The 26,623-nt window shown below is 39.7% G+C and overlaps 1 protein-coding gene across 1 annotated transcript in view; it reads right to left on the bottom strand.

Moving 5' to 3' along the window:
• Nucleotides 1–3,387: 3,387 nt before the first annotated feature.
• Nucleotides 3,388–26,623, bottom strand: part of LOC140070231 (uncharacterized) — a 73,878-nt gene continuing 50,642 nt past the window's right edge. Inside the window, exons 17-28 of the mRNA XM_072116998.1 lie at nt 23,181–23,452; nt 21,829–21,976; nt 16,975–17,046; nt 16,657–16,729; nt 15,600–15,696; nt 15,201–15,281; nt 14,378–14,519; nt 12,864–13,000; nt 8,213–8,306; nt 6,425–6,490; nt 5,812–5,910; nt 3,388–5,022 (exon numbers count right to left, since the gene is read on the bottom strand). Of these exons, the coding sequence (XP_071973099.1) occupies nt 4,990–5,022; nt 5,812–5,910; nt 6,425–6,490; nt 8,213–8,306; nt 12,864–13,000; nt 14,378–14,519; nt 15,201–15,281; nt 15,600–15,696; nt 16,657–16,729; nt 16,975–17,046; nt 21,829–21,976; nt 23,181–23,452 (1,314 nt within the window). The 3' untranslated portion in view covers nt 3,388–4,989. The remainder of the gene's footprint in view (nt 5,023–5,811; nt 5,911–6,424; nt 6,491–8,212; nt 8,307–12,863; nt 13,001–14,377; nt 14,520–15,200; nt 15,282–15,599; nt 15,697–16,656; nt 16,730–16,974; nt 17,047–21,828; nt 21,977–23,180; nt 23,453–26,623) is intronic.

The raw sequence follows: 26,623 nt of genomic DNA, 5'->3' as shown, positions 1-26,623 counted from the left end.
AGTCTGTGCAGCAAAACCAGGACTTGAGGAGAAGAGGAGGAATGACGTGGACAACACTCAAGTCATCAGTCCAAAAAAAAACAACAGACCTGTTGGACAACCGCGGTGGCCAAGCGTCTGCACACCTGGGAAGGCTAAAAATAATGCCAAAACAAAGTCAACCTGAAGCATTTGTAAAAAGCTGAAAATCGCTGACTATTATACTCAGACAGAAAAATATCCCAAGATCAGTCTTTATTTTCCTAGAAATATGGATCTGGTGATGGGGGGAACTGGCATTCACCATTACACGAGAAAACTCTGCCCATTGGCATAACTAACAGGCCTAACAGGGAATGTACCTGATGCAGTGATAATTTGGAAGCACCTAAGCACAAAGACAAAATAGAGCGCTCTACTCAATGAGACAGGAGGCTGGGGTACTGGACAAGGTGCCGCCTGGTTCCCACTTGGCGACTGGAGGGAACCAGGCGGAGGAGGAGGAGGAGCAGGCAGTAGAAACCCTGTGTGTAGCTGCACTAGAGAGGCCGATGCAGCAGTAGGGGGAATGAAGTCATGGCTTGCCTCCTGCACTACTGCCACAATGGACAGAGACGCAGGAGAGTGTTGGAGGGCAAGTAAGGGCGCTGAGGGGATGAGTTGGCTGGGTGGCCACAATTGATGGATGCTGAGGGGGTCAAGGAGAGGGAGACGGCATCGAGGCAAGTTTGGTGGAGGACTCCGATAGCAGGGACTCTAGCCAGCCAGACCCGATGATGCGCAGACAATGATGGCATATGGGTTAATCTGACATGGTGACCAGCAGAAACGCAATCCAGAAAAGAGGGTGTTCTACTGCACTTGGTATTTAAACTTGTGGTTACACCCACAAATCCTTTAGCCCTGCCCCTTTTCACATAGTTTACATATCCCCTTCAAATCCTAAACAGGAAATAGGGAGGGAGGGGGGGACAAACTTCTCATTACAGGGGCCTAACTGAATTGCTGCATCCTGACTGCTTAACCCTAAGAGCAGTTGTTAGTCCAATGGCCATTGCCTCAGGGCATTCTAGAATGAGACTTCGAGTATCATAGTTATATATGATGCAAGGAGTCCCTGCTTCGTAACAACAGTGCTGAATTGTAATTGTGATTAAAGTTCAATGCTATTGTTCTGTGTCAAAGAAGGACTGAGCGCAGTGTGAACAAGCCCTTAAGTGAGTGGGAGCGGAGCCGAAGTACACCAACATGCCCACTATAGAGCAGAAGGAGCTTTTTGCTCACAAGTTATGTGCTCTGTAAATATTTGTTCCCCGACAGCCGATTGGTGCGGGCCACTACTAGTCCACTAAAGATCCGATATGAATTCCTCATCCTAACGGTCGGTCATAAGTATCCATAACCTAGAAACATTATCAGGGCAAATAACTGTACTGTGTTATATTAATTGGCAACCAGATTTTACAGCAGAGTAAATTCCAACATATTAAGAGCAAATAATAATTCTTAAGAATATTTCCTTCAATGCAAATAGATTAGGATTTTCTTTTGATCATATGGACCACCTACAGTTTCATTAAAGACAACCGGATAACTGATATTTTTTTCTATTCTCTTTAGACAGTATTTGTTATTAACTGTGCCAGACTTTTCACAAGTTGACTTTGAAATGCGTCATAGATAGTTCTATAGGCTTGTATCGGATGTGGCGTTACATGCTGCTTGTTTTTTATGAGCCATTATATCAATCTTAAAGGAAACCCACCATTTGATTAGATGCATTATGAAGCAAACATACCTTGAAAATGCTGTAGCTACACTGATGCAGGATAATATCTTGATCCCTGAGTTGAGTGGTTTTGCTCAATTATAAAAACAATTATAACATTCAGGACCTTGGGAAAGCTGGCTATTTGCCTACATAAACACATTACACACAGAAATTTTCATTAGACATGGAGGTTAGTCAAGACATGACAAATCAACCTGAGCTGGATCACTCATACACAGAAGCTGGGGGATGGTGCAAAATGGATTATTCTGCCTTCAGGCACAACCCAGGGATTACATCATCCTCCTGTGCAGTGAATAATTCACTTGCTAGGAGAAGCGCTGAACCAGCCATAGAAGCGAGACAGCTTCATTATCATAATTTTATAATTGTTTCATCAGAAAAAACCCTCAGCACAGGGATTAACCAATATATGATCCTGCATCAGTATAGTTATAGCATTCTCAAGGTATGTTTGCTTCATAATGCATCAAATTCAATGGTAGGTTTCCTTTAAGTAAACTTTTCCAGTACATGGACACTGCATAAGTCTGCAGCGATTGAAACAGCTGATGCCACGTCCTATCAAGCCATTTTTAGATTTTGTGCTTTTCTAGATGAACACAATAAATGTACTTTTGTACCAGCTGATTTCTTTTTTCATCTTGGATATATATTATTACTATTTACGAAGATCACTTGATGTATTGTGAGATTTTTTTTTTTTTTTTTGGCCAAAAAGCCAAAGATTATAATTACAACCTTCAGGAATATTTTCCTGGTGTCTCTTTTACAAAAATAAGGAAACATTAATAATGGATTAGATATTTTTAATTTCAGTATAAATTAGCTGTTGTATTGATGTAAAGTTATCAGACTCAAAGAGTACAGATACATCTGTTAGTTATTGCATGATACAATGCAGATATGTATGTAGGGTTCAAAGCCCACAAATAGCTGCTAAATATATATTTACTTACATGTTTTCTATATGCTTTTGTAAGAGTTGCACCAATGTTTTTTGAAAAATATTACAGTTTTGCACCATATAAAACAAGCTTCAGTGATGTGATATGTTTAATATTTGGTTGAAGTTGTATATTTGAAAAAAATGTTTGACTATAGCTTTTTTTTATTGGATTTCTTTTGCATTACGCTTATACATTACTATGCATTTCATTTAAACAGGTTGTATGTTTAAATACTGTGTATTTATCACCATTAAAATAAATGGTTCTTCTCTCCTCTGTGTCTTAGTATATTAAAAATATTATATATGTTCCTGTGAGATTTGTCTATAGTAAAAGTACAGGTAATACTTTGGTCATCATTTAAAAGGAATATGTGATCACAAAATTATCTTTTTGATTTTAATTTTTCAAATAAAGTTCATTTATGATTTGCAAATATCATTAAATTAAAAAATCATCAATAAGAGCCAAACAGGCCATTACATTAGTAATCCCCCATTCATATATACACACACACAATGTGGAGAATGTATACAGGAAAGATGGGAGAGTTATTTGGTAATTGAAACAGAAGATATCTATACCAAGGAAGTGCAGGAAAAAATATGTTAACAGCTGACATTATCGTACAATTCGTACAGTCACAAAGTAACACACATCAACAGGTACCTTAGTTTGCATCAATTTTATTTTTAAGTACAAAAATATACCAATATTTCTCCTAAATACATCAAAGTAGTTGAAAAACAATATCTAGGATGTATTTATACAAGGTGAACTTGAAATCACATTGAGAAGTTCTGGGGCTACTTTATACAAAACCATTTGACCCAGATTATCCAATGGAAAATCAATGCCCAAATCTGCTGGTAGGCTTCTCATACACTGACTTTTCAGCAGATTTGCCTTGGATTTTCCCAGGACAAACGCAGTAGCAAAAAATGTTGTGTGAACAAGCCCTTACATTCACTCTGCTGCTGGATAAGTTTTTTTTTTTAAAGTGCCGATGTACATCTATGGTAGAAATTTATGAAAACCAAAACAAATATTTATTGTAATTTTTACTGAAATAAGAAAACCTATATAATAAAGGAGCACATCTGTACAGGTGAAAGTGGATTGTTTTATTAGCCAATAGCCATTAGCTGTATTATATGTAGAGCTGAATTATCCAAGTATTCTTTGCTGGCTCCATGGTCATCTGCATGTTAGAAAGTGTCAACTTTTCACCAGGTACAGCACAGGTAACTTCCATAAGTAAAAACAGGCGCCTATATTAATCTTTGTTTTATTAGAGACAATCTAATTTATAGATTTTTTAATGTGATTTTTCACATTAATTAAGCTGAGAGACTTATGGACACAAGAAGCCTCAGAATCAACATCAGTTTTCTAACAGAATTGTTCACATTTATGGATAATGAAAACATAGGTTTGCTAGTGTGCAAATGTAAGTTTTTAAATATAGATGTAGAAATTCACTTATTTTTAAAATAAAAGGCATCTTTAAACAATGTAATTCTAATTCTAACAATACTGTATTTTTCGGACTATAAAACGCATAAAAAATCCTTTGATTTTCTCAGAAATTAAAGGTGCGCCTTATATATAAACCATACCTACAAACAACAGCTGCCTTGAACTGTGCACAGGTCTGCCACCTGCTGGTCATTCATCCTTATAATCAGGTGCGCCTTATAATCCAATGCGCCTTATATATGAACCTAGACATTTAAGCAGGCATTTATTGATGGTGCGCCTTATAGTCCGAAAAATACGGTATATCCCCTTTAGCTTGGTGGTTATCCAATAGCAAAAAATAAAACAGATCCCAAAGATAGGGGAACCCAAGTCCCTTTATAAATATTTTCATCATTTCTTCTGGCGGTTCTTTAGTGCGGTTTTCAAAAATAAATATAAAGTAAATAAAAAATATGCAAGCGGCAGAATGCTCAAAATGATGTTTTCAGAACCCATTATATTTGTACATTTAATAGCCCTTGAGAATTCAGTCCTTTACAAAAATGTGCAATGAAATTGAAGTGCAAAAATAAGGCGACCGTATGGCAAAAATAAACAAAGCAAAAAAACAGATATTCTGCAAGTATCACAATGACTGGCCCTTGTGTCCACAACATAATAGCAGCAGTATCCTGCTTGGATAAAGTCAAAAGGGATCATTTTGTTTTGGATTTCCACATCTTTCTTTTGGAAGTAAATCTGACCATGTAGTTTTAAGTATCGACCATCTTTTTACAAATTCTTGGGTTAAGGGTTTGATCCATATGTTCCATTATCACCCTGCAATGAAAACCATTCTCTGTTTACTCAGCAATAAAACGTTAACAACCGACCAGCAAAACACATAGTCTAATGATATAGGACTAGTCTAGGAAACCATTCACATCACACACAAATCATATCATATGGGGAATGGAGGTCTATAATTCAAACGAACTTGCTGAGCTCTGCCATGGCTTTGATCAGTGTTCATATTACACAAACATAGGCCCCACAGTTTGGTCTAAGCTTCTTACATATACATGATATCAGGCTGGAGTGATTGGATTTCTCACACCTGTATAAACTGCTGCAGATCTGTGTAATGGCAGCTGACAGGTCTGTAGACTGTGTTGTGGCCTATTCACACTATTGCAACTCAGCCACCATACAAGTGGATAGGAGACCTGCAGTACCCTGTCACAGCCACTATACAGTGTATGGAACAGTTACAATTTACACTGTGCAGATCTGGTCATTAGGGGTGCCGAATCTTAGTTAAAAGACAAGGTTTTACTATATTTTTATCCTACAGCAAAAGGGGGCCCCTGTTACAGCCCCTTCACTTACAATACAGCACATACTGATCTAAAACTTACAGAAAGTTATATTATATTTAACATTGTTTTATGTTCTAGGAGACAAAACAGGTCAAGGAAAGAGGAGTTGGAGAGGAAGTAAGAAAGTGCTGGAATTTTACTTACATATTTTCTGTACCTAGTGTTCCTTTAATAAGACAGCATGGATGGTGTGCACAAAAACCCAACCCCCAGAGCTACCCATATATATAACAATGCAGAAATGTCTTACCAATTCCTCATAATCTTCCACATGTTTATATTTCTTTTCTCTGTAATAATATCTTTTCTTAAAGCAATGAAATACAATGATGTCACACAGCACTGTGGCCTAAAAACCAAAAATAGTGAATTCAGGATTAATTATTCCAAGGCCGATTACACAATACGGTCATGCCTTACATTTGATTTAAGGCTACCCATCTTTTTACAAACATATCCTGTCTATTAAAAATTTTCATGTTAGTATTTTACCCTTCACTATTATCAGTGGATAGTCATTGCCTTGGTCATTTATCATGACTTGCAAACCAGTTTGCAGCCAGGAATTGACTTCATCTAAAAGACTTTTTGGGCCACCTCTCCTTTAGTTTTTGTTATGAACAGTTTATGAAACTATCAAAACTCGGTGGAACTACCAGAAACAGTCCTTGTGCCACATAAAAGATGCAAACATCCAGCAATCAAGCATTTGCTCATTTGCTCAGGGGATCTTTGGTACCATAACATAGACCAGTTATCAAAGTGCCCAGCGTTAGCTATGGTAGTTTCTGTACATTGCCAGATGATGTTAAAAGGCCTGAAATGCATCTCTAAATAGGTATTTAACTAGATTATTTACTTACCACACCAAGCAATGCAACACCAGATCCAATGTTAATCATGGTTGGAATTATGTCAAACTTTCCTGCCTTTTAAGAGAAACACATTAAATTGTTATTCAGAGTTTTGTTTATTGATCTACAGTAAGCATTACACATTGTGGGAGTAAGAAAAATGTCCATGGACCATGTTGGACAGGACCAGAAGATGAGAGAACAAGGGTTATGGACAGGACCAGAATGATAGTGAAAGAGTAGGCGAGTTTGCCTTATGTGTTTTTTGTTTTTTCATTTTGCCCAGAAAGCCCTTATAGTAATATTACGTAATAGCCCGTAATAGTATGTCACGCGTGAACGCCGCCATCTTGATAAAAATCGTTGCTCCTTGTGACATCAGGGTGGCGGGGTAGGCGATTGGCTACCATGACAGCCTTGGGTCTTCCAAAATGGTAGGATCAATCAGACAACCTAGGGTTAAAGTACCCCAGGGGGTCTGAAAAATAGTAAAAAATAAACTTTCCCTAGAAGTCTTATAAATATAAATAAACAGTAAACAAGTTAAGTATTGCCACTTCCCAAAATGCCCAATCTATCAAAATATAATAACGTTTTTTCACTGCGTTTAACCCCATAACTTAAAATAGCACCCAAAGTCAAAAATGACACCTTTTTACACTTTGAAAAATCTAAAAAAATTCAATAAAAAGTGATCAAAAGGCCATACAGTTCTAAAAATAAAAGCATTGAAAACATCATCAAAAGTCGCAAAAAATGACATAACATTATAAAACCTATACAAATTTGGTATCCCTGTAATCGCACCGACCCAAGGAATAGTGACATGTCATTTGGGTGCACAATGAAAGCCGTAAAAACCAAGCCCTCAAGAAAACGTTGCAAATGCGTTTTTCCACCATTTTCATTCCAAATTTAATTTTTTTCCTGCTTCCCAGTACACGTCATGGAATAGTAAATACCATCACTATGAAGTGCAATTTTTTACGCAGAAAACAAGCCCTCACAAAGTTCTCTACATGGAAAAATAAAGTTATAGATTTTTGAATGTGGGGAGTGAAAAATGGAAACGCAAAAACAAAAAAGGGTATCCTCAGTTTTAAATAGGGAAGAGCCTGCTTGATGCTGCGAGAATAACCAAGAGAAGTATTGGATATGTATTGGATATGTATAGGCTGACCAAAATAGACAACCCTTAGGGGCACATTTACTAAGAATGTGGGGAAAAAGCACTTAAAGTGCTCTGCCTGTGTATAATTCCGGGTACGATAGATTTATTAAGAATGTGTGCCAGAAAACATGAATCTGGCACTTCCCTGCACTGGTGCGACAGAGTTCACCAACTTTTTTGTAATGCACCTTTTACATAGGGCGTGCAACAGACTTTGAATGTTAAATACTGCGCATGGTCCAACTGAGCGCCGGAATGCCCCCTAATTTGTGTCGCATGGAGGCTAGTGCAGCTGCACCACTAAATGATCAGATGTGAAATATTTGTGGTGCAGACACTTCTTAAATACCTGTGCAAGCAGCTCCTTTGTGTGCTTGTTTTCCCCACATCTGCCACAGCATTACTTTGTGACAATTTTGGCTCTTGCTAACAAGGAAGGTGGGGAAAGGATGGAGCTGTTTCATATGAAGGTTTCCACTGGAAAACCTATGCCCCTCGTACACAATAAATGAAAATCGGCCATATCCACCAATGTTGGCCGGTGCGGCTATTAATCTAATGTGTTTGGAGCCTAACAATTCCCATTACAAAACTTAAACCTTCATAATAAAACACATTCAACTTACAGTTCCAAAAACCAAGATATCAAAGCGAATTCCATAAATTTTCATAAGAGTTCTTGATTCCACATCGTTGGAATCCTTGTAATATTTGGCAAACCTTTAGAAAAAAAAGGAGGAGAGTTTACAAGTATGTTTTACACATCTTATACTTTAAAGGGCATCTACCACCAGGATGAAGGACTGTATGCAAATAAGCCTAAGGGGCTCCAGGCTCCATGTTCTTTAAAGGGAACTCTTCGACAGGAATAAACCTTTATAAACCACTAGCCATAGAGCAACTCCGTGATTGCATCTCAAAGGCATGTCTCTGCTGAAGATTCCTATAGAATTTGTCAGTAGCTGGGATACCTGTACCAAACGAGCTCTTTGCCAAAAAAAAGTGCACATTCCAAATGCAGCCAATGGCAGATTATTCCATAGAGGTGTGTATTCTGTAAACCCTAAAACTCCCCTTAGCTGTTTAAACTTACAGATACATTATTGATTAGTAGTAATGTAGCTACAGGTATGCACCTTAGTCTGAATGCTCCCTCCTCCAATGACATCAAGAGATTGGTGGTATGCACCTGTTGCCAGATAGTACAACCAAGGTTAGGTAACGTGAGACCACCATCCATTGTAGAATGTGGCAAAGTTTGTAGGCGTATTCTGGGCTGCCCCTTTCCCCAAATCAGATCCCAGAACAAAGCATTTATCTTATGGAATCTAGCAACGCGTATCTACACAAGGGAGTTATGAAGAACATAAAAGAACTCCAGCATCACCCCCATCATGATCAGGTTTGATTGACCAATCACAGAGAGGGAGAGTTTATACCTCACCACAATCTTTGCCATAATTTTAGGAAGAAAGGGAGAAAGGTTAAGCTCCTTGAAGTCACTCATTCAGACAGACGCCTGAATGCCCAAATAGCAAAAGAAAGACACCAAGGGAATAGGTGAAAGACTTGTCACCAAGGCTCCGACCATCGGTTCTACAGGGAGAATAATAAATTTCTGCCAATTTATGGTGAGACCTGATAGATTCTCAAAGTCACTCAATAAATTCACAGCAGAAAAAGAAGGGTCCTTTAGCCCCCAAAAATAACAGGGCATCGTTCACACAGAGCGCGTTCTTATTATGTACGGAGCTATACACAAATTCCTCTATATCAGGGGAAACACATACTGTCACAGCCAAGGGTTGGGAGAGTTGCCTAATATTGATTAAAGTGGACTTGCCAGGCACAAAGCCTGTTTAGTCCAGGTTAATTATAGAGGATATAACCGTAACCAACAGTTTGGAGAGGGCTTTGGCAAGGAACTTCACATCTGTGGAAAGAAGGGATATGGAACGATATAAGTTAGGAAGCAAGGAATCTTTGCCCTCCTCGGGTAAAAACACTATACTGAGAGGAGAGAGAGGCCCGTCTTCAGTTTGGCAGACATAGAGCCCTTGACAATGGAGAAGTAAAGTCATTACTAAGGTGAAATTCGAAGTCTGTTTCTTTACAAACTAAGCAAAATTTCTTTATGAAGTATATTACAAAAATGTTCTCAATACTCCCCATGCACAACACAAAAAATCATCTGAAATGATGGTTACACTTGAACCCTTTCTCGCTTTGTGCCGAAGCTGTACGGTGTAAGAAGAGGGCTCGCATTTATTGCATATTGCAGCGAACCCCCAACCGCTAATACCGCGGTCGGTGCTTGCACCAATTGCAGCTATTAACTCTTCAGCTTCCGTCAGCATTTAAAATACACCGCCGCCATCTTGGATCCAATCGTAGCTCCCCCGAACGTCATCATGACAGCCCTGGGTTTTTGTCAGACCCGAGGCTGCATGGTTTCTGTATATTCTGCAAAAAATGCAATATACTGCAATACAATAGTGTTGAAATATATGGTAGGAACGGTCAGACCATCTAGGGTTAATGTACCCTAGAGGGTCTAAAAAAAAAAAAAAATAGTAAAAAAAAAAAATCAGGCACAATAGGTATCGCCACTTCCCAAAATGCCCGATCTATCAAAATATCAAAATGGTTATTGCCGATGCTGACCCCCATAACGGAAAATAGGGCTCAAATGTCCGAAACATGACTTTTACACCATTTTACATCACATAAAAAAATGGAATACAAAGTGATGAAAAGGTAGCACAGACCTCAAAATTGACTACTAACACAGCTCTGTACACCAAAGTATGAAAAAGTTATTAGCATCAGAAGATGGCAAAAAAATTTTCTTTTTTTTGTACACAATCTTTTATCTTTTGAAAATAAAGTAGAGGTGTTTTTGGCGCACACAGTGAAATTCATAAAAACTGAGCCCATAAGAACGTGATGCAAACAGGGTTTTTTTTTAGATTCTTCCACAGCTTACCACTACACGGCATGGAATAATAAATAACGCGACGGATAAGTCGAATTTGTTATGCACAAAATAAGCCCTCACACAGCTCTGTACACGGAAACATGAAAAAGGTATGGAGTTTTGAAGGTGGAGAGCGAGAAATGAGCGAAAAAACCCTGCGTCCTTAAAGCGGTTATCCCGGTTTAAATTTTTTTTTATGGCCGGGCTGGGGAGGGATAGTTAAACATAATAAACATGGACTTACCTCCTCCGGCGCCGCCGATGTCCCGCGCCGCGGTCACTTCGATCTGTGCCTCTGTAAACAAACAGGGGCACGGAAGCAGCGCACAGGGAGCTTCCGGTCCGCGATGTGGACGGCTCCTCCCATGCGTCCCTATCTCTCAGCGTTGTAAGCGCTGGGAGATGGTGAGCATGGGAGCATCCGGCCGGCCGGAAGCTCCCTGTGCGCCGGTGTAATGAAACCGGCGCACGGAGAAGACGGCCCGCGGCGCCGGACATCGGCAGCACCGGAGGAGGTAAGTAGATGTTTATTATGTTTAAATAGCCCTCCCCAGCCCGGACATAAAAATTTTTTTAAACCTGGATAACCCCTTTAAGGGGTTAAGTATAGTCATTTTCAGATATGGGGATGCATAACTTGTTTATTGGGCTTACTTATTTTTAAATAACTTACACAAATAGGATTTTTCATTATTTTTTAGATTTTGTTATTTTCACAAATGAAAGTATTATTAGGCAAGTTAATTATACCCATAAAAATGAATAGCAAATATATGCAAGTTGGACTTAAAGAAGTCATCCAGCAAATAATCAATATGTGCTTTGGGAATCATTTTTCACTTATGAGACATTCTAGCTTGTCACAGAATCTGTACCAAATTTAAAAAAAACACATTTCTTGAAGAAGGTAGCCCACAACATTCAAGGCTGCCTCTGTATGATTTCTTCAAACTTTTATGCAATTCCCACATGTCTTGGTAAGTTGCCTGGGATTGTAAATGGACACAGATATCATTCAAATCTTAACACAAGAAAGTCACACGTGCTCAAGAAATGCTTAATAATTCTAGTGCACATCTATTAATAAATATTGACAAATGAATACCTAACAACAAAAAATAATTATTATCTCAACGGCAATAAATTGTGTAGCATTGGCACAAAAGGCATGGACTATAAAGTCATCATGAAGAATATGTGATACCAAGCAATTACAAGTTTTTGTGCACTCTCCAATTTTTCATCAGCATCAGCCCTATATGCATTTAGTATACAACACTGTATATGGGAGCAGGACGATATTCAGTGGAACCTTGGATTGGACAGATATTGAGGAGGCACACGCCCGTGTGGCAGCGTCTGGATCGGCAGCTTCACAGCCATGCTAGAACTGAATGCATCATGTCTGTGGGTTACGGGACGTTATACACTAAAATGCTGCGTTTCCTTCCGCCCCACAGAGGCAGCATATTTATCACTGACCTATAATAAAGCAATCATGAATTTTAATGCAGAAACGCAACAGGTCATAACAGATAGCGGAGATTGTAATATGAGAAATATGACTAGAGTAAGTTTAAGGCTATTAGATGCAGGCTATTGGCAGACCTTTGTGGACCTAGCTGCATGAGAATTTAAAGAGCCAGAGACAGTTAAGCTATTACCTTACAACGTAAACACAGTCAATCCATTATAGAATATTTTGAGTGTGACACCACTGTAGTTGCTGAGGTATGATTTTGGGACACAGATATTGGCATAGTGTTTGCGTACGGCCAGCGCGCAGGGAGCTGGAGCACAGGAAGTAAGAAGAGGTCTTATGGGGGCATTGGAATGGTGATTATTGAGCTTATTTTTTAATAGGCTGGTCATACTCTATCTAGCTATATGCCAGGGGGCACGGGCTGGCCGGCTATATGCCAAGGGGCACGGGCTGGCCAGCTATATACTGTGCACAGGGGCCTGGCTATATGCCAGGGGGCACAAGCTGGTTAGCTATATACTGTGTGCAGGGGGCTGGTTGTCTGTAAACTAGAGGGCATGGGCTGCCTGGCTATATACTAGGTAGCATGGGATGGCTATATGCTGGGGGGCAGAGGGCTGGCTAACAATATACTGTGTAGAGGCTGTGACCAATGCATTTCTCACCCTAGGCTTATTGTCAATAGGTTTTCCCAATTTTTTGTGTTAAAATGAGGCACCTCGGCTTATACTCGAGTATATTCCATACTCATAAAAAGCAAGAGCCAGATTATTTCACTGTAAGTTATATACGCTATTAGTGCATTGTATTTGCTTACCTGAAGTTATATCCGGGAGAAACATTGTGATCAAATTCCCTATTGTCCAGACGTCGAATTGAGTACTTTGGAACACAGTATGTATGTTTCTTGTCTAGATCACAGTTCCAACTTATCTGAATTCCCATAACTCCACCCTTTAAAAACAAAGTATTGTAAATCCAGTGTAAACAGATGGAGAAATTTAATCCTGACATATTATTTCTTTTCAAAGGGAATTACTTCACAGTAAGAAGACAAAAAACAAACTGACAAACCCATTGGGTAATCCACAGAATTAAAAGTTTTTTTTCCTTAAATAACATTTGAAATAAAAAAAAAAAAAAGGCCAGCAACATAACAAAACTGTTCTTACTGCTGAACAGTGACGTTCGGCAGTGTCTTTACTGTGCATTTCCTGTTTCTACTGAAGCCAGTGAACACCAAGGGCACGAAGAGCCAAACAAAGGTGAGTACATTTTATAAGTTTTATGTCCCCTCTGACCTCCCAGGGTATTTACTAAGCCTGGAAACCCCCTTCAGAGGCGATGCTCCCTTGCACTGGCTTTAAAGTACGTTTTAATAAAATACTAAATTAATCAACTTTTGAAATAGTCTTCAATAAAAATGTCCTACCCTTTTGTTGCCATAGAGTTTGGGAAACCTCCTTTACACAGTTGGCTAGGGTCCTGTTTCTAACAGATCTGAAAGCATATGGCTCCAGGACGCTGTTGTTTTTATCTGCTATTTTCCTTTCTTCTCTCAGTGTTAGAGGAGTGGGTTGATAAACTTAATTAGAGGGGGAGCAAAGCACCCAGAATCCTCAGGGGTCGGGCAGAGATGACATAGAAAAAAAAAGAAATAACCCACAGTAAATCTGCAAAGGGAGAGGAGAAGATCACACAAGCAGAATCAGTACAGAGAATGAAGTTAGAACCCAAAGCACAATCTGCAAGATGAGAGAAGAGATACTGATAGCATCAGTGCAGAGAATAGAGATGGGGAGATTTTCAGGCGTCTCTGAGGTAAAACTGTTCTAGTTCCTCATGGCAACCAATCAGAGTTTAGCATTCATTTTATAAACACCAGTGGGAAAATGAAAGCTGAGCTCTGATTGGTTTCCATGGGCAACTAGAACAGTTCTGCTCTCAGACACTTCTGATAAATCTCCCCCCGATGGATCGGATATTTATCATGTGCTGATTCATAAGAGATAGTGAAGGCAGCAGCATCCTGAAACCACAGCTCTCACATGCAGCAAGTATTACTAGAAGGGACATGCCAATAGGAGAAAAGTAGCAAATGTTTAATGGGGTCTTAAAAGGAATCACACTTTGGGCAATATGGCAATATTTTTGAGGTAACCACTAACATTTACTGGCCCACATTTGATGACTTGCTAAACCTTCTGCTTGTCCCATCCAAAACACAGTCTGGAGGTTTGCCTCTTTAGAAGTTTGATTAGTACTGGAGAGGAAACACTAATATATAGCAATATCGTCAAAACTTCCAACAACATAACCCTCTCCACCTACCAATACAGCCATATCCTTGAAAGATTCTCCAGCCTCCTCTACTAGGCTCCCCAGTCTGAATATAGGACAAAACGGATGTTTCTCCCGATCATATACGCAATTTTTCAAATATTCTGCGCTGATATTTTGTAAAATGTTTCTCCTATGAAATATTTAGAATAAACAAAAATTAGACAATCGATTGACACTTTTCACCCTAACAAAATTATGTGCACTAGAAGATGGCAAGAAAAGGACTTCTTATTACAGCGGGTTCTAACCTCCAGAGGAAATCCGCTTTATATGTCCCAAGAAGTGTAATTGCAGCCAATAATTTAGTATTACAAACAGATTTTATACAATTATAGCTCGAGATTGCCAAGGCCTCTGGTACACTCTTACTCTTAGAGATGGGTCTCAGGTAAGTTAGACCCCTTCCTATTAATCATAAGCACAAGGATTATTCTGTTAAGCAGTGAAATAAAACTAGCATATTCAGTATGTCAATGACATAATTTGGTGATCTGGTTGTTCAGAGATTACATAATATTCTCCCTTACAACAGTATCACAGCTCAGAGGAGCACTAGAATCTTTGGCTTAAATGGCATCTACCACCAGGATTAAAGACTGCATGCAAACGAGCCTGAGGGGCTCCAGGTTCCATTAACACCTATAGAGTCTGGAGCCCCTCTGGCTCATTTGCATACCTTTTGGTGGTAGATTTCCTTTAAATCTGCAATAAATGAATGGGAGTTTTAATAGAATGTAAAGCAACCTTTAGTTAATAATGTTACATATACCCCAACCTTGTATGGCTATATCTTCTTCTATAAAGTACTTACTTGGAGAAATTAAATTTAGGGTACCAAATGTTATTCTTTATAAGCACAGTGAAATTTTCAGCAGCCCTAAGGAAAGCAGGCCTGAAAGAATAGAGTTTAAATTAATAGCATAAATCTACAAAACAAATCTGTGCAATGTAACACAAATTTATATTAGTATCAACCGTAACCTCAGTAGATTCATGCTTTCCTAACTATAGCCAGCACAGGACGGCTCATTATATCACACAGCTCGAATTACTCTCAATAATATTTTAACGAGTCTTGTAACTGTGTGACATCACATGACCACGGACAGCTTTATATCCACAGGAAGAGAAACAATGAAGCTTGCTATATATGATCATTGTGCTTCTTCTCAGGTCCAATCTAATGTAGGGCTACAATTTCAACACTTACTTGGGAACTGTCGTATCATTCTCCACTGGACACCAGGCTTTAACTTCACACGTCTTGACTGATTTATCATAAGCCACACAGCGTCCAGTTTGGACTCCTAGATTAAAAAGATTGCAACGTTGTTTTTAAAATAAATTACAAAACCATGCAAAAATCATTTTAAAAAATAATATATAAAAGGCAAATGTGCACAGGAAAGTGTCAGAGGCACTGGCCAATCTGAGTGCGTAAATGTGAAGCATCAAAACCTTTATAACTCTTGACTGTTTATTTTCTTTTAAAAATATTTTTTTTTAATTACAATGTTACTTCCAATACAAACTATGTCCCCCATAGCAACTAATTTTAATATCCAATGGATTCACAATAAATTATAATATGTTCTTTGGTTTTGATTCTATAGGGGTTGTTTTTGGATTTCCCATTTCTGAGTTCAAGGGGTGGAACACATATATATCAGAAATCTTAGATTGGTTAAACAAAGAGGGAGACATATGCAAAACATGCAACCACAACAGCATGTCTTGTTTTCCTTGTTGCTTCTTTCCCTATATAAATCAGGTCCTCCACACTGGTATAGTTACATCGTAACAAGTTCGAATTAAACAATGATGATAAACTTTATTTATATAAACCATATAAATCAATGAGATATAACTCATACAGACACCACAACTTCCTATATTATTAAATTACACATACAGTATCGCACTGGCTTGGTGAGAATAGAAACCCATTTTACAGAAAGTGATTTTATTTAGAAAATAACAGTTCAGCCTTCTTAGATAGATCAAGAGAATGTAGGAAAGATGATCACACTGTCCTCCCAGCAGGCCAAGATGGCACTGTGCCATTGTTAAGTTGCAGCATTTTGCATTCTTGTTAGGCTGCAAAGTAGGGGTTCAGCAGGCATGTCCTGTTGTTTCTAGAATACAGCTGCTGGTAAAATGAAGATTACTCGTGACCTCTTAGCCACCTATGCAAATTTTCATGTTTCTCTCTATGGAGCTTTACAGAACACACCGAATACTGAAAGGTAAATAATATAAGGCCATACCATTGCTATGTGTTCCTACATAATCCAGGGTACAATTCTGATCGGAAATGCATACTGTGGAGGTGTCTGGTAACTATGGAAAAACATATAAAAACAGTGGTGATCGAGTAAGTCCTAGGAAAAAATGGATATTGCATACAGCTTCATTTCTCTTGTGCTGGTCTTATAGATTTTAGGTGAAGCTTAAGGATTCCATCAGTGAAACATCCTTTAAGTAGTATATGAACAGTAGTAATAATACTTATGATAATAATAAAATAAAAAACAAAGTTGACATCTACTGTATCAAGACTACAAATCTGTGGGATTTCACCTTACCTCGGGACATCGGCCTTGTGTTTGATTTGGTGTCAGAATTAGATTTGTCATCACAAAGAAGGCATTTTCTTGCTGTAACAAAACAAGACATATAGATCCCATATGAAATGTGGTGAATACATGGGAAAAGTAGTCGAAGTAGTGATACAATGGGCCGACTCCGAATCTACAAATATATAATAAATTATAAAATTGATAAAATTTCCTTTAAATGTCTGTTCTATTCCTGATTATTATTTAGGCCAGGGGTGAGCAACATTTATTGGTCCAAGGACCAGATTGTCATGCTGCTCAACTCCAAGAGACTGCTTGAGTAACCAGCACCCAGGACCGCTTCAGTAACCAGCACCCAAGAGGCACCAACAACCACAACACTGAACTAAATGTGATCATAAATACCACAGTACAGCAATAAACACTACCCCAGAAATACTGCATTCAGAGCAGACAATAATAGTGAAAACCCCAAAGAGAAGATACAGTAAAACTTGTAATTTATATATTTGCTCTTTTTATGCTGAGAAGTAGTCATCTAGTCATGGGTGGAGGCGCCCCTATCAGTCACCAAAAACTCCCACCCCCATAATGTGATGACTATGACGACTGCTTCTAAAAACATAACACCAAGCAGAGGTCATACTGGCTAGATCCAAAGTAAGAATTCAGTGTAAAATACAACCAGGTCCAATTGGTAAATATTGAAGGCCAAACAGGTGAGCAAAAAATAAATGAAAACTTTTGCCACAAAACTGAACATTAATATCTTATCCTGGTCAATGGCACACTGTATTTAGGCCGAATAGTATTTTCATGGCGATAGGTTGGCTTTAAAGATATTGTTCCCTGTAATAAATAATCTACAATGACGATAACAGAAACTTTACTTCTTTTTTTTTTATGTTTTATTTGCTGTTTTAACAAAGTACGGTATAACCATATAGATATATCAATTGTTTTATGTCAATCCACTTGACATCTAAAATAAGGCTAAAAGTAATACAAGGGAGTGTCCTGGGAGGGGAAGGGTCCTGGTACCCATATCTCGGACCCGAAACTTTACATTTTGCTAGAACACCATTGGGTTAAAAACAAAAACCCTTAAATTCATGTCCACTTGAAGGATAACCAAAAAAACCTGTTGAAAAGTTGAACACAAACTGCAATAAACAAGATGATGACAAAAAAAAAAAAACAGAACTTAGTAGATCATGTTCAAAGCCTATAGCTGGATTATGACAACAAAAATACTGTTTGCCAAATGTGAATCATACAAAGTTCCGCAATTAGCTAATATTCTTAATCTTGCATTTGTGCAAGTTCCTCATAAATCTAAGATCACATTTAGCAATTTTATAGACCGAATACTGTCACAGCAAACAACAGGGAGATATTGAATCTTAACCAAAAAAACACGGTCCTCTATTACCCCTGCAACTAACTGTTAAATCCTATAACACCAGGGTATATAACACCACAGAATATATAAATAAAATCTATTTTATTTCATCATGTCTAAAAATATTATTGTCCATAATGTAAAAATATTTAATTCTGTCTGATCAAATCTTGTCTAGGGAATCTTCTATGAAACAAATTTATCTCCTGTCTGTATGGATTTATTTTTCAACTCACAGAATTTAAAAATGAACCACATTAATGTATTAAAATGTATGTCCCCATAGAAGCAGTGCTTGGGATTTTCTCCCATTGTCTGTTGTGGCTGGAGTTATTGTTAAAGTGGAATCCCCATTTTGGTCAAACATGGCTGACACAGGGACATGTGACTTGATCTGGAAAGGTATAGTAAGAGAAGGGTGCAGCTGTTTTACACAGTTTTTATAGCTCAATCCAGTCAAATAGGAGTGAAAAAACAGTGTAACATAGTAACTGTAACTCTCTCTCTGCTATTAACCTGGAGTTACAGGAACAGTATAGAACAGCCACGTATGCTGCCTCCATAACTCCCAACCATGTCAGGCAAGCAAAAAGAGCTTATCCTATCTCCTGAGATGGGACTAAAGCACATCTTGTTGTACACCCCTGCACAGTTTATTTCTGTAGATGGGACACTATCAGACTCTACTACAGGAAAGAAGCTGAACAAAATAAGTATTTGGTACAATATTAATAAAATCTAAATAATTAAAATGATAAAAATTTTACTGTGCATTTTAAAATGCCATTAATTTCACAGCATTGGTCATATAAAAAAGATAAATAGATACATGAAACTATAAAAACAACAAACAGAAGCTATGCTAGTGACAGACCGGTCCACTAAAGGTGAACCACTGAAGATAATCTGAAAAGGAAGGAGACTCATTTGACGGTATAAGCTCCTTTTGAGAGATTTAGAGGCGGCAATATTACTGTAAGCTTCCTGTAAGAAGAGAGTTTACAGGTTGTTTTTTAGTGTCAATCGTGCGGACAGTATGAAATGTTACGGTGCCAAGTTCCAGAGTCTAGGGGAACTGAAGTATATAATGTAGATGTTTGTGTGAAGATTAGTATACGAACAAAGGTTGTGGGAGACTACACACTGAGAGGTGTCAGAAGATCCGGTCAGGAACACATAACATAGTTCTGGAAAGTTCTGGAAGATATAACTTTCCCTGTAAAAGCTGAGTCATTACCAAAGCATTTCTGAGATTTCTGTTATACAATCAGTGGACAGTCATGTTAAACCTTTTAGAAGCCGAGTGTTAGAACTACAGCAAAAAAAACACATAATTTTTCACAAAGTGCCGACACAGCAATTTAATCCACAACTTATTGTTCCCTGCTCTTTCACAGCTTTCAATCATATTGGCATCTTGAGGACATCAATATTGTTGTAAAGAAGAAAGAGAAATTCGGATCATCATTGTAGCTTCCCTCCAGGGTCCCTTTGAACAGGAAGAATCAAGGGACAGGAGCTCCAATGATCCAGCTTTGTCCTCACCTCCTTGCTTCCCCTGCAGTCCCAGGAAGTTTCGCTTTAAAATAGCGCTGAACTCTACCAAGGATGCAGGAGGATCCTTAAGTGGTTCAACCTGTATGGCAAACTCTGTGTTGGGGTGACAGCCTGGGTGCCCAAGAGATGGGCTCTGGGCTGTATGAATATTATAGCCCCTTCAAGGCTGGAATTCACTTCCTACATATGGTACCAGAATCAAGCTTCTTAGGGAATAGAGGATGTGGTCCTTGCTTTTAATCTATGGTTTCAGAATCTTTAGAGAAGCTTCAAAGGTCCTGAAATGGCTGTTGTGTACATGTGTATTGAGAACAGGAACAGATGTATGAGAATTTCATGGTTGGAGATCCATTGATCCAGTATAAAATTTGGTGGATGGTTTAGATTGCCATGGGCCCTGGAGCAACAACCCAAATTTCCCATATTATAATTTACTACTATATATAATACTACTGCTGGCACCCATTCCATTAGGTTAGCCACTACATCTTAGGACAGTGGTGGTGAACCTATGGCATGGGTGCCAGAGGTGGCACTCAGAGCGATTTCTGTGGGCACTCAGACCATTGCCCAGGACAGAGTTCCCCAAATAGGACCAAATCCACCAAAAAAACTTTCTGCAGTCCCAGGAAGAGGTGCTTCTCTCAGCGCTATTTTAAAGCGACATTTCATTGTCTGTTTGGAACTGCAGGAAAAGTGAGATGGTGCTGACAGTATAAACATGTATACAGACCACGGTCCCCAGAGGAAGCCATTCCGTGGCGAAACACGTGTCGGGGCTGTGTCTTTACCTTGGGACCGTGGTCTGTATACATGTTTATACTAATTCTCCCTATTTAATCTGTCTTATGCTGACCGATTTTGGTCTTATTTATTAAGCATCTTAACTGTTCACAGGAGTTTTCTTACTATGGTTACACCCGGTCCCGTTGTATTAATCTCTTGTCTGTCTGTTACCTCACTTGCTTGTCTACTTTTTATGATTGTTATTATAACCTGTACTCAATAAAGTTTTCATTATTTTATATTCCATTGTATATTACTCTCAGTTTTTTTCTTATGGGTTTTTCTATTCTGATTTAAGGGGGTGGCATATGGCCCCAATTCCCACCCCTTTTTCTTCTTTTTGGTGTTAGGATATAACCAGTAAAAAAAAAAGAAAAATATCTGCACACAGAAGATATGTGAGAGATCCTTCTTTAATTGGGTTATTTCTACAACAAAGGCCTGGAGGTCTTTAAACATTTGTGCAACAAATCTGATGATACACTCTTGCATTATGTTCTGACAGACTATGGTCAGTTTAAATAGGTCGGAGAACTCTATAGAACTTTGTTGGTGTCCCAGACTCCTGGGATACTATAAATGTCCAAAAGACCCCTTTATGTACCTATGTACTAAATACATATCCAAGAAATAACGTATACGCAAGTCAAAAAGAGGTGCGACCACACATCAGTAAAGTGGGTGCTGCACGGGCTCGGATACCCAGTCCGATATAATGTGAAGAGTAAAGCCCAAGCATTCGTTTGTACAGCAGTACATTACCCACTGCGACGCTCCCTAATTAACTATATAATCCTGTTATCCATTGCTTCCTGCGTTTGACAAAGACCACTTGGTCGAAACGTTACCTGCATGTTGCAAAAAAGTGGAATTACCTGTTTTAAAATGTAAAAAAACAGTTTACATTAAATAAGTAAATGAGCTTTACTCTTCACACCTATATGTAAGTCAGGCATGAATTACCTTTGTATAATTTAGTTGGTAAAAATGGGAGCCCCATGCAGGGGGCGTTTTAGTGCTCCCATGATGACAAATTGAGCAAAGTTATAGGCCCAGATCAATGACCTCCTAATAAGAGTCTGTGACATTACAACTCTATATCATCCAGAACTTACCTGAGCAGGTAAAACATAATCTGCAACATCCCAGATCCTGTATCCAAGATCTGATGTGTTGGTCACTGCAACTCCTTTCACCTTCAGTGTTACAGAGCTGACTACACTGTCAAAGTCCTGGTAGCCTTTCTCCCAGACGAAAACCCACCTGGAAAAAGAAAGAAAAACTATTATATCAGATTAACATTGTGACATCTGTATTAAGCCTGAATTCTGCACTTAGGTTATGACAAGCTCACATGTGGATTGGAGGATCAGTCAGGAGCGACTATATTTTAGAATACACAGTATCTATCAAATCTAACCAGATACAGAGTGGAACTAATATTGTTAAAGCATGCAAATCTGTATACTGTCAAGCTGCTACCAGAAAGCCAGTGCCAAGCCACATCAGACCTGTAGTTTCGAGTATTGGTTCTACTGTGTTTTGTTTATTTGATTTTCTACTTACAAATACTGCTATAAAATTCCAGAATTATTCTAATACTCATAAAAAATTATCCAAATAAAAAATACAGATCAGTAGCAAAAACATAGTGCTAGGTCCATGTAACTTCTTCTATGTCAGTGTCCCACAGTCTTAGGGGCTCCCTAGATTTGCCTTCACTTCAGCAGGCTGCACTCATCACTTTACTGATCTGAACGGGATGACAGCTTCAATAGGGACACATAGAAAAAGTTACATAGAAAATAGAAAAACTTGTAATACACAAAGAGGACAGGACAAGACAGTAAAAACAAAGCCTCAGGAATAATGTGGATGGCTATAACATGACTGCTATTGTGGGGAGCTCCAGAGAAAGATCTACTCCTCTGGTCCCCAAGTTTCTGAGGATTTTGCTCATTAATATTTAATATTTTTGCATGGAAGATAAGCAATAATATTGGCTTTCCTGCATACATATCAACCTCATAACATCACATATGTCTACTATGACCTTTGATATGTGACCTTACAGCTGACAAATATACAAGTAGTAATGGTATTAAACCAGTGTTTACTGATAAAAGTTTACTACATAGGGTGCACAGGGAACCCAAACCTGGCACCAGTGTACATTATAGGTTAAAGGGGCCACTAGAAACCTGAAGAGAAGATTACTTCCTTGTGAAAGTGATAACCCAACCTGATCAGGAATGAATTAAGCTTTTTAACCCTCTATGCTCCAAGTCCCTTTAGCTAAAGGGATCCTGCTCCTCATGCTTCAGATCAGTGCAGGGTAAACCTGTGGATCTCCAAATATTGGTGAACTATAACTCCCAGGACGTCACCACAGGTAGCCAGAGGACCTATAGACAGCATGTATATGGAGCTGAACATATGGCACAGACACATGATCCGTGTAACATACCCAATGACATAGGCGAGGATAAGCAGCTGGATGACTCTGTTCAGCAGTCCAACCTTGCGGCTCTTGATAAGCGCGATACGCGGGGTATTGTAGTCAAATATACAGCTGTACACCTCGGCACAGCAGCCTCCGCTCCCAGCCATGACTGCTGCCCGCTGTGCCAGCCACGAATCCCGGAATCCCGAACTCCTGCCGCTCATGTGACCAAGTCTATAGTCAGGGATCATCTCCCACATGAATGGGCGGAGCTGGATAGCGCCCCGCACCGCCATCTAGTGGTCGCCAGTGTAAGTACAGAGTGCTAGTGTGTTTCTGAGGGCAGTGCCACAATCCAGCGCTACATGCAGGGGTGTACCCAGCCCGTCTGCTGCCTGAGGCGTAGAGAGACGCCCCCCCACCCCATATATGTAATATTTCAGGGAGTGTCAGGACCAGATCCATCATATTGGTTTGGTGTGAAAATAAAGCAATGCAAAATGCATGCAGAGTACTGCCATGTAGTATTTAATGCATACAGCATATCGCCCTGTAGTATTTAATGTATACAGCATGCCGCCATGAAGTATAAAATGCATACAGCATACGACCATGTAGTATAAAATGCATATGGTGTGCCGCCATGTAGTATTAAATGCATACAGCGTACCGCCATATAGTATTAAATGCATACAGCGTCCCCCCATGTAGTATAAAATGCATACAGCATACCAACATGTAGTATAAAATACATACATCACATTGCTATGTAGTATAAAATGCATACAGCATATCTCTATGTGGTATAAAATGCATACAGCGTATCGGCATGTAGTAAAAAATACATACAGAATATTGCCATGTAGTGTAAAATACACACAGGGTACCACCATGTAGTATAAAATGTATACAGCGTATCGCCATGTGGTATAAAATGCATACAGCATATCGCCATGTAGTATAAAATGCATACAGTGTCCCCCCATGTAGTATAAAATGCATACAGAGTGCCCCCATGTGGTATAAAATGCATACAGAATATGGCCATGTAGTATAAAATGCATACAGCATATCGCCATGTAGTGTAAAATGCATACAGCGTCCCCCCATGTAGTATAAAATGCATACAGAATATCGGCATGTAGTATAACATGCATACAGAATATCGCCATGTACTATATAATACATACAGCATATCGCCATGTAGTATAAAATACATACAGCATATTGCCACGTAGTATAAAATGCATGTAGTGTATTGCCATGTAGAATAAACCGCATACAACGTGCCACCATGTAGTATAAAATGCATACAGAATATCGCCATGTAGTATAAAATGCATACGGAATACATATATACACATATAAACACATACATATACACATAGACATCACATACATATACACATACAAATCACATACATATAGACATTACATACACAAATCACATACATGTACACAAACATATACACATACATATATACATTACATACACACATGACATACATATACACATACATATACACATATACACACATACATAGACACATCACATACATATACACATACATATACACATATATATAAACATTACATACACTCATCACATACATATAAACAGATAAACTACTTTATTTTCTTTTATTTTCCAGGAAGGTTCTCCCGGAGCGGGGGGGGGGGGGGCAAACAAGGGGGGGACAGCGGAGCGGAGGAGGGGGGGAGCGGAGGAGGCCGGGAGTAGAGCAGAGTGGAGTGGAGGAGAGGGGGAGGACGGAGCGGAGGAGGGGGGGAGCGGAGCGGAGATGAAAGGGACAGAGGGAGCGGAGCGGAGTAGAGGAGAGGGGGGAGCCGAGCGGAGGAGGGGGAGAGCGGAGATGAACGGGACAGAGGGAGCGGAGTGGAGGAGAGGGGGGAGCAGAGCAGAGGAGGGGGAGAGCGGAGATGAAAGGGACAGAGGGAGCGGAGCAGACAGGTGCTCAGGAAGATGTGGCGGCCAGCGGGTAAAAGGATGTGCCGGCTGGCGGGAAAGGGGATGTGCCAGCCGGCATGCAGGGGGGTGTGTCAGCCTGGGAGGGCGGTCAGGTGGACGGCAGGACAGGCCGGCGGGCGGCAGCAAGGTCCGGTTGGCGGCAGCACGGGTGTGGGTTCCAGCGGCAGCATAGGCAGACTGGCGGGTGGCAGCATGGACGGCTGGGCAAACAATGCTGCCCCCTCGTCCAGCAGGTGGCGCGCCGCCTCAGGTGAGATTCTCAACTCGCCTCATGGCAGGTGCGCCCCTGGCTACATGATATATATACACTCACCGGCCACTTTATTAGGTACACCATGCTAGTAACGGGTTGGACCCCCTTTTGCCTTCAGAACTGCCTCAATTCTTCGTGGCATAGATTCAACAAGTTGCTGGAAGCATTCCTCAGAGATTTTGGTCCATATTGACATGATGGCATCACACAGTTGACGCAGATTTGTCGGCTGCACATCCATGATGCGAATCTCCCGTTCCACCACATCCCAAAGATGCTCTATTGGATTGAGATCTGGTGACTGTGGAGGCCATTTGAGTACAGTGAACTCATTGTCATGTTCAAGAAACCAGTCTGAGATGATTCCAGCTTTATGACATGGCGCATTATCCTGCTGAAAGTAGCCATCAGATGTTGGGTACATTGTGGTCATAAAGGGATGGACATGGTCAGCAACAATACTCAGGTAGGCTGTGGCATTGCAACGATGCTCAATTGGTACCAAGGGGCCCAAAGAGTGCCAAGAAAATATTCCCCACACCATGACACCACCACCACCAGCCTGAACCGTTGATACAAGGCAGGATGGATCCATGCTTTCATGTTGTTGACGCCAAATTCTGACCCTACCATCCGAATGTCGCAGCAGAAATCAGACCAGGCAACGTTTTTCCAATCTTCTACTGTCCAATTTCGATGAGCTTGTGAAAATTGTAGCCTCAGTTTCCTGTTCTTAGCTGAAAGGAGTGGCACCCGGTGTGGTCTTCTGCTGCTGTAGCCCATCTGCCTCAAAGTTCGACGTACTGTGCGTTCAGAGATGCTCTTCTGCCTACCTTGTTTGTAACGGGTGGCGATTTGATTCACTGTTGCCTTTCTATCAGCTTGAACCAGTCTGCCCATTCTCCTCTGACCTCTGGCATCAAAAAGGCATTTCCGCCCACAGAACTGCCGCTCACTGGATGTTTTTTATTTTTTGGACTCTGGTTTTTTATTTTTTGGTTTACTTTTCTCTGTAAACCATAGATATGGTTGTGCATGAAAATCCCAGTAGATCAGCAGTTTCTGAAATACTCAGACCAGCCCTTCTGGCACCAACAACCATGCCACGTTCAAAGGCACTCAAATCACCTTTCTTCCCCATACTGATGCTCGGTTTGAACTGCAGGAGATTGTCTTGACCATGTCTACATGCCTAAATGCACCGAGTTGCCGCCATGTGATTGG

This window comes from Engystomops pustulosus, chromosome 1 (genome assembly GCF_040894005.1).
Source record: "Engystomops pustulosus chromosome 1, aEngPut4.maternal, whole genome shotgun sequence".
Taxonomy (NCBI): Eukaryota; Metazoa; Chordata; class Amphibia; order Anura; family Leptodactylidae; genus Engystomops; species Engystomops pustulosus.
This window is presented reverse-complemented; position numbering and strand designations above follow the sequence as displayed.